Here is a 15,412-nt window from a genome sequence, read left to right on the forward strand (position 1 = left end):
CAGCAATTTTTATTTTTTACTGAAGTAAATATTTAGGTTGACTCACAAAGATGCAAGCCATATCCTGAAGTGTACGAATGAATGGTGGTCAATTGGTTATTACATCAGAACTATAGCTTGCTTCAGCAAAAATTTCATTTATGGTTTTTGATTTGTATAAGCTAGGCACGCAGCTGAGTGTTATGCTGCAGAACAGCATAATCCCACTGTGTCAGTTCCAGAGAGGGCATTCAATTTTGCTCTAGACACTGTGAATTATACAAAATTCAGGTGACACATCTCATAATTTTCTTCAGGGAATGGATGGAAGGTGAGAGTTTAGCACCTTGTTAATGGTGGATCATCAACATCTTCCTTTCAAGGATTAGGCTGCTAACTCTTCTGCACACACAAACAAAATCATTCCCATCTTTTTTGAGGTCTTTCAAAATCTCTTTTCCCACTCAGCTTGTAGTTCAGCATCTTCTGGGGAATTCTGTGGCCAGGCATTCTCACGAGGTGTTGTCTCCAATCTACACGATCAATGGTGGATACGGAGAATAAACTCAGATGTGGAAAAATATTAGTCATGACCTTATTTATGTAAATGGTACTCAACACTACTGCATGTAATATTTTTTTGAAACTAGTAATGATTTGGAGAAAAAAACAGGTTATGTATTCATGTGCAGCTGCCAGTCTCATTTCTCAATATTTTTTTTCATTTGGTGTGCTAGGAACCCATGTTTAAAATTATGCACAGTGTACTTCAGAAGTATTATGTCTACTTGCAGAAATAAGCATAATAACTGAGCTTCATGATTGGTAGAATAATTTATTTTTCCCATTTGTCATAAAACTACCAAACAACAATATAATGGTGACACTACATATTTTGCATGTCTGATGACAATGTGTTCTGCCTACCCCCTCCTCCGAAATCTGCCTCATTCATATCATCATACTTTCTACAGTCATTAATTTCAACTTATTGCCTGTGATATTTACTTTAATAGACTTCCATCACCTACAAATTATGGATTACTAAGTGTTCACTTGTTTTTGGCACTAATAGAGGAGCATACAGGGAATGGAGGAAGCAATTTCCACCTCCAACATAGACTGACATGGGAGAGGAGAGGTGCAGGAGAAGCAATCTCTGCCTTCTTGTGCAGAGCAGCACCATTATGTATATGTGTATTTTTCCCACCAGCAACAAACAAGACAACACAGAACTCACAACAACAGTGACAGTGGTATTTCACACAATATTGTTGGATACTATGGTTGCCAATGACTAAACACAAAATGCTACTAGCCTGAAATATTAAAACTTTCACTTAATCAGAAACAGGAAGAAAAATGAGCAGGTAGTTATGAAGCAAAATTTATAGCTACAGCTCAGCAAAATGTGCAGAAGCTCAGAGTTTTCATTGTGGCCAGTAAAATTTATTTTTTTATTAGATGTTCTACAGGATTAGATTTGATACACACTTTCTTTGTCAACCCCAGTCTCTGTGAAAAGGTTATGTAATATCCACTAAATAAATGTAGTCCTTATTGTTGCAGTCACAAGCACATGATAATATTTCAAATATAGTAAAACAGTAGAAATCAAACAACAAGTTTAGCAGCATTTGTTGGTTAGAAAGGAACTGTACCTTATGTTTAAGCAGTTTTGATCTAATCTCCTGGGTGGAGCCCCAAGTAGCAGCCGGGTCCTGCTGCAACGAACGCTCCATAGCATCAAGCCATGCTAGTGTCTGCGCCAGTGTTTCTTGATAACTGGTTCTCTGAAGACTTTGTGCATCCTGACGCTTCTGTTCCTGTTCTATTCCTTGTTCAAGTTTGTCCCATCTATCTCTTATCTCTCGCAGCTGTGAACGGATCAGCTCTCGTCCAGGAGCTGCTGTGTCTGGGTACAGTCGCTCACCAGCGCTTGTCAGGTTGCCTAATCTGTACAAATAGAGATAATAATGCAATTTTTCAACCTTTGAGATTCAAGACACAGTAAAAATTTAACATTATGAGAGTTGCCTGAAGAATTCATTGAAATGATAGAACTGTTTGTTCAAGCTCCAAATCCAATCTTAATTTTTTTTAAAAAAAGAAAAGAACCTCTGCACTAAAACGTATACAAATAATACACACAAGACACAATAAGGACCTAACAACTTTATTTATAGAAAGTAGCTTTCTATGATGGCTATTGTTTCCTGTCTCTTTTCTTTGGTATAAGTATTAAAAGCTTTTCAATGTGGGGTGGTTAAATAATTTCAGATAATGTGATAAAATCAAATACAAATATGAATACCCAATTCAATAAATATAAAATTAGCACGTATAGTAGATAAATGTACATCTGCAATCACACAGGATGAAGTAGCAAAGCCAATAAAAGGGCTAAAAAACTCGAACTCTGCAAGCACTGACGATACACATACAATAATCTTAAAGAAGAGCGCTCCACACCTAGTTGAACTACTTACACACTTGCGTGACAGTTCACTTAAACTTAGCACTTTCCCAAATGCATTTAAAACGTATACAATAATTCCGGTAAAAAGGGTGGGAGAGATACTGTAAATAACTACAAGACCACCACAATTTCCTCTTACACTCCAAAAGTATTAGAGAACATTATGGAATTTCTAAATAAAAACAAAAGTCTCTGTAATAAATGAACGGATTCTGAAATAAAAGGTCAATAATACTGGTGATTGTCATTTATGAGTGCAATTAATTGAATACTAAGACTGATGGACAAGACACAGGAGTATTTGTTGACCTATCAAAAGTGTTTCATGTGATGGACCATAAGATTCTGCTGTCACACCTTGAAAAGTATGGTATTTGAGATCTGTCCAGCAGCTGAATCAGGGACTGATGGCCTTGCCGTTTAGTACCTTAACCTTCAACCAACCATCCAACAGTTGGATCAGTTCCTTCCTAAGCAATCATAAGCAAGTGATGAGCATCTCACACACTAATATTGTTGTGACTCGCCGATCTTTCAAAGTGCCGCCGCGCAGTTACGTGCGTCCTCTACATGCGGCGCTGTCTGCCAGTGATGCAGCAGCCAAGCCACCTAAGCAGCCAGCCAGCCAGCCAGCGGCCGCTAGACTTGGGCTCAGTGCTGATTTGACTGTTACTGTGTACACATGTCTTGCTTTGTCTACTTGCTCTGTGACTTACATGTATTGTGTCATTTTTGAAAATATACAGACAGAAGTGAGCACGTTTCAGCAAAGGACAAAGACGCAGGATCCCATCCTCGTCACCAATTGTTATAATGTCAAGTTGAACACATATATTTCAAAAACGACACAATACATGTAAGTAACAGAGCAAGTAGACAAAGCAAGACATGTGTACACGGTAACAGTCAAATCAGCACTGAGCCCCAGTCAAGTGCCCGCTGGCAGGTTGGCCGCTTACGTGGTGCAGCTGCTGCATCGCTGGCAGAGAGCGCCACATGTAGAGGACGCACGTAACTGCACGGTGGCACTTTGAAAGATTGGCGAGTCACAACAAATAACAACCTTAAAACTATTTCTGAACACTTATCAAGGTATAACTAATGAAATATGTTGTACCCCATGGATCAGAAATGGGACAACTTCTGTTCCTTTTGTACATTAGCAATCTAGGTTTAAATGTGGATGCATATAAAATGATCACATTTGCACAGGACGCAACAGTTCTATTAAAAGCAGAAAATAAGGAAGAACTACAGAATTCAGTGAAAACTGTCACAAAACAACTTAGCAACTGCACACAACATAATGAGCTTGTAATATATAGCAAAAAAAAAAAAAAAAAAAAAATAGTGCCCAAAAATTTCACAATCCTGTGAACAAGGATATGTACACTATGTGATCAAAAGTATCTGGACACTTGGCTGAAAATGACTTACAAGTTTGTGGTGCCCTCCATTGGTAATGCTGGAATTCAGTATGGTGTTGGGCCACCCTTAGCCTTGATGACAGCTTCCACTCTAGCAGGCACATGTTCAATCAGGTGCTGGAAGGTTTCTTGGGGAATGGGAGCCCATTCTTCACTGAGTGCTGCACTGAGGAGAGGTATCGATGTTGGTCAGTGAGGCCTGGCATGAAGTCAGTATTCCAAAACATACCAAAGTTGTTCCGCATGTTTCAGGTCAGGACCCTGTGCAGGCCATTACAGGCACGTTATTGTCGTGTAACCACTCCGCCACAGGCCATGCAATATGAACAGGTGCTTGATCATGTTGAAAGATGCAATCGCCATCCCCAAATTGCTCTTCAACAGTGGGAAGCAAGAAGGTGCTTAAAACATCAATGTAGGCCTGTGTTGTGATAGTGTCATGCATAAACAACAAGGGGGCTTTCAAGAAAAACATGACCACACCATAACACCACCGCCTCCGAATTTTACTGTTGGCACTACACATGCTAGCCGATGACGTTCACCAGGCATTCACCATACCCACACCCTGCCACTGGATCGCCACATTGTGTACCATGATTTGTCACTCCACACAACGTTTTTCCACAGTTTAATCATCCAATGTTTACTGTCCTTACACCAAGTGAGGTGTCATTTGACATTTACTGGCATGATGTGTGGCTTATGAGCAGCCACTCGGCCAAGAAATCCAAGTTTTCTCACCTCCCGCCTAACTGTCATAGTACTTGCAGTGGATCCTGATGCAGTTTGGAATTCCTGTGTGATGGTCTGGATAGATGTTTGCCTATTACACATTATGACACTCTTCAACTGTCGGTAGTCTCTGTCAGTCAACAGATGAGGTCAGCCTGTACGCTTTTGTGCTGTATGTGTCCCTTCATGTTTCCACTTCACTATCACATCAGAAACAGTGGACCTAGGGATGTTTATGAGTGTGGAAATCCTGCATACAGACATATGACACAAGTGACACCCAATCGCCTGACCACGTTCGAAGTCCGTGAGTTCCACGGAGCTCCCCATTCTGCTCTCTCACAATGTCTAATGACCACTGAGGTCACTGATGTGGAGTACCTGGGAGTATGTAGCAGCACAATGCACTTAATATGAAAAAATGTTTTTGGGGGTGTCCAGATTCTTTTGATCACATAGTGTATATCCCATTTATCTTTATCAACAATGAACCAGTTGGTAACAGTACAGAAATTAAATTCTTATGATTATGGCTACAGAACAAAATTGGAATAAGCATACATAACACAAAATTAAACATAACCTGCTGCCTTTGTTGCTTACTAAAATCCTGCTGTAGTGAGGAAACAGTAAATAGTGCTTACCATGCTTACTTTCATTCTCGTTTTATATCGTGTTGCATTTTGGGAAAATTCTAAATCTATTATCAGAACATTTAAAAAGCAAAAAAAGGGCTATTAGAATCATGTTTGGATGTAAACCTAGAGACTTAGGTAAAGCTCTGTTTAGGGTCTCTTATATTCTTTAAAATAAATTTAAGAGGTAAGAAAAGTAGATTAAGAAGCTTTGACAGTCCTGGTCACTTTATGAGACAAAACAAACAACATACATACGATCAAAATTAAGACATGTCTTTGACAAAGTGATACTTTCCACACCAAATTTTAACTCTATAACAAACATCCAAAAAACATAAAAGCAAGTACTGATGTCAAAATTTTTATAGTAATATTTACAGCATCACTGCTTTCACTCCACCGAAGAATATTTATATGTATGAAGTGTACTATATAAATATTTGAATTTATGAAGTATGTGTAATTTTAAATATGTATGCAGAGAAACCACTTTCACTTGTACACACATAAGCTGACTTTGTTCAATGTCATGGTATAAGCTGCTTTTGTAATAACAGGACTAATAAAAATACAATGCAATACAACATTGGTTAAATATCATTCTGCACATTACTAAATATAAAGCCATGGTAAGTCTGATTATTCCAAGGATCACATAAAATATTTTAACAATGTCTAGTTCATTGTTGAGAGCCGTCTGAATTGCTCAGTGTGTCAGCTGGCTACATAAATCAAAATAGAATTGGACGATATTCACAAAGACTCTGCACCATCATCAAACACCATTTACTTTTAGATTAATAAATTTAAATGTGATCCAACAAGCACACAAGTTGAAGTGCGTTCCAGCCATCCAATTCAGGTCACCACACAGGAAACCATTGACAAAATCAATAATACGGTAATGCAAGACTACCAAATAATAATTTGTGGGTTTGCTGAGACTGTAGGCATGTCAACTGGGCAAGAGCATAATATCCTGCATGGAGAATTGGCTTTGAAGAAGCTGTGTGTGAGGTGGATGGGACGATGACTCATAGCTGACCAAAAGCGAAGCTGGCACAACATTTCAGCACAATGGTTGGTGATGTTTAATAGCAATCTGCAATACTTTTGCACCAATTTGTGACTGTTGATGACACCTGAATCCATCATTATACACCACAGTCTAAACAACAATCAAAACGATGGACAAAGGCTGGTGAAAGTGCACTGAAGACGGAAAAGACCATTTTGTCAGCTAGTAAGGTGATGGCCACTGTTTTTTGGGATTCCCAAGGAATAATCCTAATAGATTAATCCTAAAACGCAGCATCATAATAGGACCCTGTTTATGAAACAAACATTTTTAATTGCTTTTGTACCAGACTTATCACAACATCCTCAAACAATCTAAAAACAACTGATTTCTGAAAGAAATATGAAGAATGACTTAGATACAAAAAAGTTTTGTCTAGAGCAACATATAGAAGCATGTGCCTGTCAACTTAAACTGAAGGAGAGCTCTTTTATAATTGTAACAGTATATAGGTCCCCTTCAGGAAACTTTCATTTATTCCTGGAAAACTTGGATGCCTTGTTGTGCTACCTGTCAGATAGAGGAAAGCAAATTATTATTTGTGGGGACTTCAGTGATGATTCTCTGAAAGAGTGTACTAGGAAGAATGACCAGGAAGTCTTGCTCGGTTCTTTCAATTTGACATCTGTCATTAATTTTCCTACTCGGGTAGTAAAGGACAGCAGCACATTGATATATAAAATATTCTCGGTATTCTTGCCGCGTCAGTTCTAGATAAAATCTCGAGCTTTCGACGATTACCTCCATCGTCATCGTCAGGAGCTGACTGTCTCCACTGCTGCTATGGTAGCCTCTATATAGCCCGAAGACGGCTTCTGATTGGTCGGCTTCTGATTGGTCGGCGATTACGTGCTGCTGTCTCAGACGGTGTCACTGTGTTCGCCGGTGGCGCTACCGCTTCCGTTTAAACGTAAACCTTGGAAGGAACGTCTCTGCTGCTTCTCTGCATCAAGCGCTCGTTTCCACGCACAGCTCAGATGGTATCCGCTATCGCGGTTAAAGTTCTTTTGGATTAAGGAGGCTGTTGAAATAAGAATGAGCCAAAAGAACTTTAACCGCGATAGCGGATACCATCTGAGCTGTGCGTGGAAACGAGCGCTTGATGCAGAGAAGCAGCAGAGATGTTCCTTCCAAGGTTTACGTTTAAACGGAAGCGGTAGCGCCACCGGCGAACACAGTGACACCGTCTGAGACAGCAGCACGTAATCGCCGACCAATCAGAAGCCGACCAATCAGAAGCCGTCTTCGGGCTATATAGAGGCTACTATAGCAGCAGTGGAGACAGTCAGCTCCTGACGATGACGATGGAGGTAATCGTCGAAAGCTCGAGATTTTATCTAGAACTGACGCGGCAAGAATACCGAGAATATTTTATACATAAGTGCCGCTGCGAAAAACTTCGTTCTCATAGCACATTGATAGATAACACTTTTATAGACCAAGATAGGTTTAAAAACATAAATTCTTGTCCTGTTGAGAATGGGCTGTCTGATCATGATGCTCAGCTAGTTACAGTATATGACAAAGCTCCATTTAGTAATTCAAAACTACCCTCCAAAGTTGTGCGTTCAATTAATGACTCAACAATTAGAAATTTCAGAGAAAATCTTCAGCAGTTAGACTGGGATGAGGTGTACAAGGAACCCGATGCTAATTTAAAATATAACTTATTTCATGATACACTTGTAAGAAAATTTGAAAACTGTTTCCGCAAGAATGTAGTTAAATCTAATAATAAGAAACCATGCAAAAAAACTTGGCTTACTAAAGGAATAAAAATATCTTGTAACCACAAAAGGGAACTGTATCTAACAACAAGAAAGAGTAATGACCCAGAAACAGCCAGATATTATAAAAACTACTGAGCTACATTAAGAAAGGTTATTAAAAAGTCCAGAAGCATGTGCATCATGTCTGAGATTAATACCTCTGATAACAAAATCAAAACAATTTGGAATATTATTACAAGGGAGACAGGACAACCAAGAGTACAGGATGACGGTATCACCATTAAAGCGAATGGAAACTTGATAAACAACCAGCCAGAAGTCGAAAACATTTTGAATAACCATTTTTTAAATGTTGTAGAGAAAATAGGATCTAAATGTTCATTAGAAGAAGCAAGGCAGTTAGTGGAAGAGGCCTTACCCACACCATTTGATACAATTGAAATTCCACCCACCTCTCCTTCTGAAATTAGGAAGATAATAAACTCTCTCAAGAATAAAAGCTCACATGGAATTGATGGCATTTCCAGCGGGATAATAAAAGCTTGTTCCCAAGAAATAAGTGGGATTCTTAGCCACATATGTAATAGCTCTCTGAAGCAGGGCATTTTCCCAGATAGACTGAAGTATTCCATTGTTAAACCACTGTATAAAAAAGGGGATACGACTGATGTCAACAACTACCGCCCAATCTCTCTTCCGACTGCCTTATCCAAAATTCTTGAAAAAGTAATGTATTGTAGAGTAGCTTCACACCTTTGAAAAAATAAAGTTTTAACAAAATGTCAGTTTGGTTTCCAGAATGGTTTCTCGACGGAAAATACTATATATACTTTCACTAATGAAATATTAAATGCTCTGAGTAGCCGGAAGTCACCCGTTGGGATTTTTCGTGATCTATCAAAGGCTTTTGATTGTGTAAATCATGGAATGCTTCTAGATAAGCTCAAGTACTGTGGTATGAATGGGACAGTGCTCAAATGGTTTAAATCATACCTAACTGGAAGAGTGCAGAAAGTTGAAAGAAATAGTTTACATAATATGCAAAAAACTGGTGATTTCTCAAAACTGGGGAACAATCAAGAATCGGGTACCGCAAGGTTCGGTCTAGGGTCCTCTGCTATTCTTAATATATATTAATGACTTGCCATTCTTTATTAACAAAGATGCAAAGCTGGTACTTTTTGCTGATGATACAAGTATAGCTATCACAGCCGACAGACAAGAATTAACTGGTGAAATTGTAAACAATGTTTTTCAGAAAATCATTAAGTGGTTCTCTGCAAATGGGCTCTCATTAAACTTTGACAAAACACAGTATATACAGTTCCACATAGTAAATGGAATGACCCCATTAATAAATATAGACTTCGATCAGAAATCGGTAGCCAAGGGAGAATATTCAAAATTTCTAGGTGTATGCCGTGATGAGGGGTTGAACTGGAAAAAAACACACTGAGGATCTGCTGAACCATTTGAGTTCAGCTACTTATGCTATTAGAGTCATTGCAAATTTTGGCGATATACATCTGAGTAAATTAGCTTACCACACCTATTTTCATTCTCTGCTTTCGTATGGAATCATATTCTGGGGTAACTCATCATTGAGTAAAAGAGTGTTCACTGCACAAAAGCGTGTAATCAGAATAATTGCTGGAGCTCATCCAAGATCATCCTGCAGACACTTATTTAAAGAGCTAAAAATCTTCACTGTAGCCTCACAATATATATATTCACTTATGAAATTTGTTATTAACAATCCAAACGAATTCAAAAGTAATAGCAGTGTACATGGCTACAACTAGGAGAAAGGATGATCTTCACTACTCAAGGTTAAATCTAACTTTGGCTCAGAAGGGGGTTAATTATGCTGCTACAAAAGTCTTTGGTCACTTACCTAATAGCATCAAAAGTCAGACAGATAGCCATATAGCATTTAAAAGGAAATTAAAAGAATTTCTTAATGGCAACTCCTTCTAATCATTAGATGAATTTTTGGATATAGTAAGTGGGTAATTTCCCAATCCCACAAAAAAAATTTAAAAATATTGAGTGCCATGTAATATTTTGTCTAATGTAATATCTTGTATAGACACCTTTTATTAACCTGGCATGTTCCACATCATTACGAAGTGTTGTATTCATGATCCATGGAACAATTACTAACCTAATCTACAATAGTTTTAATATGGGTTTTGGATCGAGACTGAGAAAGACAATAAAATGATGAAGACAAAATAAACTGAAAAGACAAATAACAGAAAGGATAGAGGAAAATAAACATAAAACTAAATAAGTCAAAATTTTAGTAAAATTTATGAAAATTGACAAAAAAGGATAATGAACACAAATCTGTCAGTATATGACATATGAGATTCAATAGATGAAAACTGAATTAAGAAGTCCTGGCTCCCAACTCAGGGGCTTGTTTTGCTCCTAACCAATGCCCAAATGTTGTAATTTGCATTGATCTCATTGGAAAGAATAAATAATAGGGAGACAATAGAATGCACTTATTTTCTGCAGACAAGAGTATATGAAGTGTTTTGTTGGGCATATACACAGTTTTTTCCAGAACATCAAATTTAAACAGACACTTACTGAAATGTTAATGCTGTATTTTTTGTATCACTAAAAACGGAAATATCTTTTAACTCCGTAAATTTTATTTTCGATGGTGAGATTCTAGATTGCTTTAACTAACTTGTGAGCAGCTTGTTCCTTTTCAGTGAGGAGCATAGCAAGCTTGCTTGGTGCACCAGGTGTAACTTTCATGGCCTCCAGCTGCTCTTCCAAAGGAGAAAGCCATGCCTCCGTTTCAGCCAATCGTTCTTCATAAGCTCGATGGTCGTCTACCAGGCTCTGCCACCGGTTGATTACTTCTTTGCTTAATACATGGAGCAACTGGTACCTAAAATAACAGATTAGTGACAGTTAAACTACATATTTAAAATTTACTCATTTCAAAGTCATAGTTACTTTTCCCTAATCTGTCTAACACTGATTTTTCCACAAAACCAATATTCAGGATTGTATTTTCATTTGGGATGAATGAGTTAAATGCACTGACCATTCCAATTTGCATTTATATTTAATGACTCCCTCATTCCTCATAAATAATTGGATAATTTAAAAATGCAGTATTACCTACCTACTTATTCATCTATATGGAAAGAGATGATTCATCAGTCCTATTTTTTGAAATTTTCATTGCTAAAAGTGCAAAAATGTAATAATCTTAAAAATCGCATAAAATCATTTCAATAAAAAATTAATATCACTCAATTTGTCAGAAACTTTACATGCACCAGAAACTAAATCCTTTGTAGGACACTCTAATGTTGCATACATTGAACTGCAGCAGTGGATAATTAGTGAGAACATTTAGACACACACATAAGAAAATCGAAATTGAATCAAAAGGACAACAGCAGTTCTCGAGATTCTAATTCGAAAGTTAAAGGACAGTATATACAACATGCAACTGAAATTCTGTGGATTTAATGCAATATTTGCAATAGAAAAATGAAGAAATTATTATTATAAATATTTTTATTATGTTGATTTTTATTAAAATTTTACGTACAATTGAATACTTCATATTGCAAAGTAATGTTTGAATTATTGAAAACTAAGGCCCAATATTGTCACTTTTATTATTCTCCCCCCCCCCCTTCCCCCCAAGAATTTCCTGACTGCTCTTGTCATTGCAAGTTTCATAGCTTTTTGCATCAACCTCCAGACTGCCTTTGCCATGCTCAAATACCTAAAACATCCATGCAACGTGAGGGGAACGACTAACATTTGAAATGATTGGTATTCTACAAACACATATAATATGTCAATGTCCCTGTCACAGTTACATCTTTTCAGTTGTTTGTTTATTTTCTCCATCCACTTGTTACTGTTCACAACTTTACTTCATAAGGCATGTGCAATAGATAGCTTTATCTGGAAAATCTATGTCAGGTCTTTTGCGATGCACTTGTTCCTTGTTACAACTGCTTGGTCTCTTAAGGGAAGCGTGCACAACTATCCTGCAAGTTGTCCAATATTATGATGTGCATGAATTAACTTCTTTTAATTCATTAAGATGTCCATGCAAAGATTTTGGCATTCACATATTCAATTTTCTGGCTATGCTATCAATACTATGCGTTAACCGGTTACCTTCCATTCAGAAGGCTGTTGCACTCAGTGGCTATTATATTGACTTGTAAATAATAGATTTCAGCTATCAGTCATTCTTTTTAAATTTTATTGGCAGATATAGATTTCAGCTAGAAACTAGCCATTCTCAGTGCACTATCATTTCTGATCAATGCATGTAATGCCTGTTGGTCGGGCTTTGTCCACAGTTCATTGAATACTACATTCGATGACCTGTGGATGAAGCCCGACCAACAGGCATTACATGCATTGATCAAAAATGATAGTGCATTGAGAATGGCTAGTTTCTAGCTAATATCTAGATCTGCCAATAAAATTTAAAAAGGACGAATGATAGCTGAAATCTATTATTTACAAGTCAATACTAAGTGTTTCTTCCTTGCTGAAGAGCAGTGGTGTACAATAGTCTGCCTGAGAGACAGAATGGTTTAATGGTAATTAACTCTGTCCCTAAGAAATTTCTTTGGGACTGACTAATCAACTTTTGTGTTTCTTATTTATATCCACAATAGCTCTTCCATCCATTTGCCTTGAAAATGTGGTCTGCTATGTTGGTGACTTCTGTGTTTGGCAGTGACATTTTTCCACTACATCTCCCAATATGTAGTAACATTCTTGATGTAATTATCTAGTTAGCACATACATTATGTAATGGTTAGCTACAAGCTCTTGTTGGTTTGCGGGTTTTTCAGGATCGGGTATATGATGTCTTGTGTCTGTAAATGAGGTTCCATTCTTGGATTCTTAAGCGCATAATGATTTATTTATTTATTTATTTATTACTTGTCATTAGCCAACATTTGTTGAAATAGACAGTTTTGACATTACATTTGATAGTGAATCTAAAATTGGGAAACTATGTACATTCAGATTACATTACATGAGGATAAAGAGTTATTCTCTACATTATAATTCCTTAACATCATAGTTAACTCTTTACTACATTCCAATTTCCTTTACATCATAGTTACTCTCACTCTCTACTACATTCTAATTCCTTTACATCATAGATACACTTATCAGCTAACAATTTGTGCAACTGCTTCTTGAAGGCATCACCTAGTAGGTCTTTCAGTGATTGTGGTAACTTGTTATATAATTTTAATCCTGTTCGCTTAAAGCTACTTTGGACCTTAGATAGCCTAGTAAAGTCTACATCAAGATTGTTTTTATATCTGGTATCATGTGAATGAACATCTGTTCTGGAAGGTAAGGTATGTATTTGTTTTTTTATGGAAAGAAGACACATTTTTATATACAGAGAAGGTAATGTTAAGAAGTTAAGTTCCTTAAAGTGCTTTCGACATGATTCTTGGCTTTTAATACCTGTAATTGCCCTAATTGCTTTCTTCTGCCACATGAACACTGTCCGAGCACCAGTTGAGTTGCCCCATAATTTTATTCCGTACTGTAAGTGAGACTCAAAGAAGGCATAATAAGAAGATAAAAGTTGTTTTCTGCTAACTAATGTTTTTAGTTTCCTTAACAAAAAGAATACTCTAGATAGTCTGGTACATAACAGTTCCGTGTGGATGTTCCATGTTAATTTCGGGTCCAGGTGGATTCCTGGAAGTCTTACAGAGTCAGACTCGTTTAATTTTTCTTGTAGATTGTGCAAGAAGAAATACATAGTTTCAGTCTTGCTACTGTTGAGTATCAGCTTGTTACTGTGGAGCCATATGGCAGACTTTTCAAGCATTACTTTTGTTTGTTTCTTCACTTCCTCCAATTTGTTATCTGAGGTAATTAGGGTTGTGTCGTTAGCATATATTATTGACTTGTGAAGCATGAAAGTAGGCAAGTCATTCATGTATACCAGGAAGAGAAAAGGTCCAAGCACTGAGCCTTGTGGCACACCTCTTACAACTGGTAGGGTATTTGATTGCTGGCTATTTACTATAACTACCCGAGTTCTGTGTCAGGTACGATCTGATTAATGCCAGTTCGTTATTTTTGACACCATAGCACTCTAGTTTATTTATTAGTATTTCATGGGATACAGTATCAAATGCTTTACTCAGATCTAGTAGTACAGCACAAGTGATGGAACTGTTCTCGAAGCCATCAAGTATGTCTGTCACAAGAGTTTCTACTGCATTTATTGTAGACAGTCCTGGCCTAAAACCAAAGAGCGAGGAGGAAAAAAGATTTTGTTCAGCAAAGTAGTTGCAAAGTTGTGTTTTAATGCAGCATTCTATTATCTTGGATAATATAGGTATGAGGGATATTGGACGGTAACTTTCAGATTTGTTTTTTTCTCCTTTTTTATAGATTGGGATAACAATAGTTAAATTCAGGACCTCAGGAAATTTTCCAGCTGTAAAAGTACTATTGATCAGAAAGGTAAGAGGGGCAACAATAATGTCAATTATTTGTTTCAAGATGGTGTTGGAGATGCCATAGAGATCTTCACTGTATGAGCCATGTAGGTTTGTGACGACTTTGTATACAGTTTGGCAGGTCACCTGTTTCCATTTAAAGGATAAGTTATTTAGGTCAGGAATGTTGTATGTAAAACTTTCAGAAGTTGCATCATCTGGTGCAGAGGTAGCAGTAGCTTCGAACTTAGTACTGTTAACAAAAAATTCATTTAATTTTTCTGGCACTATTGGAATTTCTTGTCTGTTTTTATGCTTCCCTGCTATTTTGTTTATTACCTGCCAGGCTGCTTTGCATTTGTTGCTGGAGTTTTCAATGAAAGCATCATTGGCTCTCTGCTTTGCTGTCTGTATTTCAGTTCTATAATTCTTCCTGGCTTCTTTATACCTCTGCTTTGATTCTAGGTTACCAGTTTTAGCCATTTTATGTAGGGCAATAAGTGTGTTTCTCAGGTCATGCAGTTCAGGAGTGAACCAGTTGTGCTTCTTTTTTCTATTTGGTGCACCATCTATTTTCATCTTTTTGATTATTTGTGGGCAACAGTTTTGAACTAAGCTTGCTAGTATGTTCATGAATAAGTTAAAAGCATAATCATTGTTATTACAATCATATACTCTGTCCCACACAACTTCTGATAATTTTTGCCTTAACTTTGTAATGTTGTCAGGATACAATAATCTGATTCTCTTAATGTGTTCAGGTTGCTGAGTAGGATAGTTTTCACAGTTGACCATTAGCCATAGGCTGTCATGGTCAGATAGAACTGGATTTATCACTCCGTACTGACACTCATCTTTTGT

At 37.2% G+C, this 15,412-nt stretch overlaps 1 protein-coding gene across 1 annotated transcript in view; it reads right to left on the reverse strand.

The window, feature by feature from the left end:
• The window catches only part of LOC126092560 (muscle-specific protein 300 kDa), a 651,560-nt gene that overhangs the window by 341,950 nt on the left and 294,198 nt on the right, over positions 1-15,412 (reverse strand). The window contains exons 42-43 of the mRNA XM_049908233.1: positions 10,768-10,974; positions 1,641-1,935 (exon numbers count right to left, since the gene is read on the reverse strand). Coding sequence (XP_049764190.1) covers positions 1,641-1,935; positions 10,768-10,974 — 502 coding nt within the window. The remainder of the gene's footprint in view (positions 1-1,640; positions 1,936-10,767; positions 10,975-15,412) is intronic.

The sequence above is a fragment of the Schistocerca cancellata genome, chromosome 7 (assembly GCF_023864275.1).
Source record: "Schistocerca cancellata isolate TAMUIC-IGC-003103 chromosome 7, iqSchCanc2.1, whole genome shotgun sequence".
Classification (NCBI taxonomy): domain Eukaryota; kingdom Metazoa; phylum Arthropoda; class Insecta; order Orthoptera; family Acrididae; genus Schistocerca; species Schistocerca cancellata.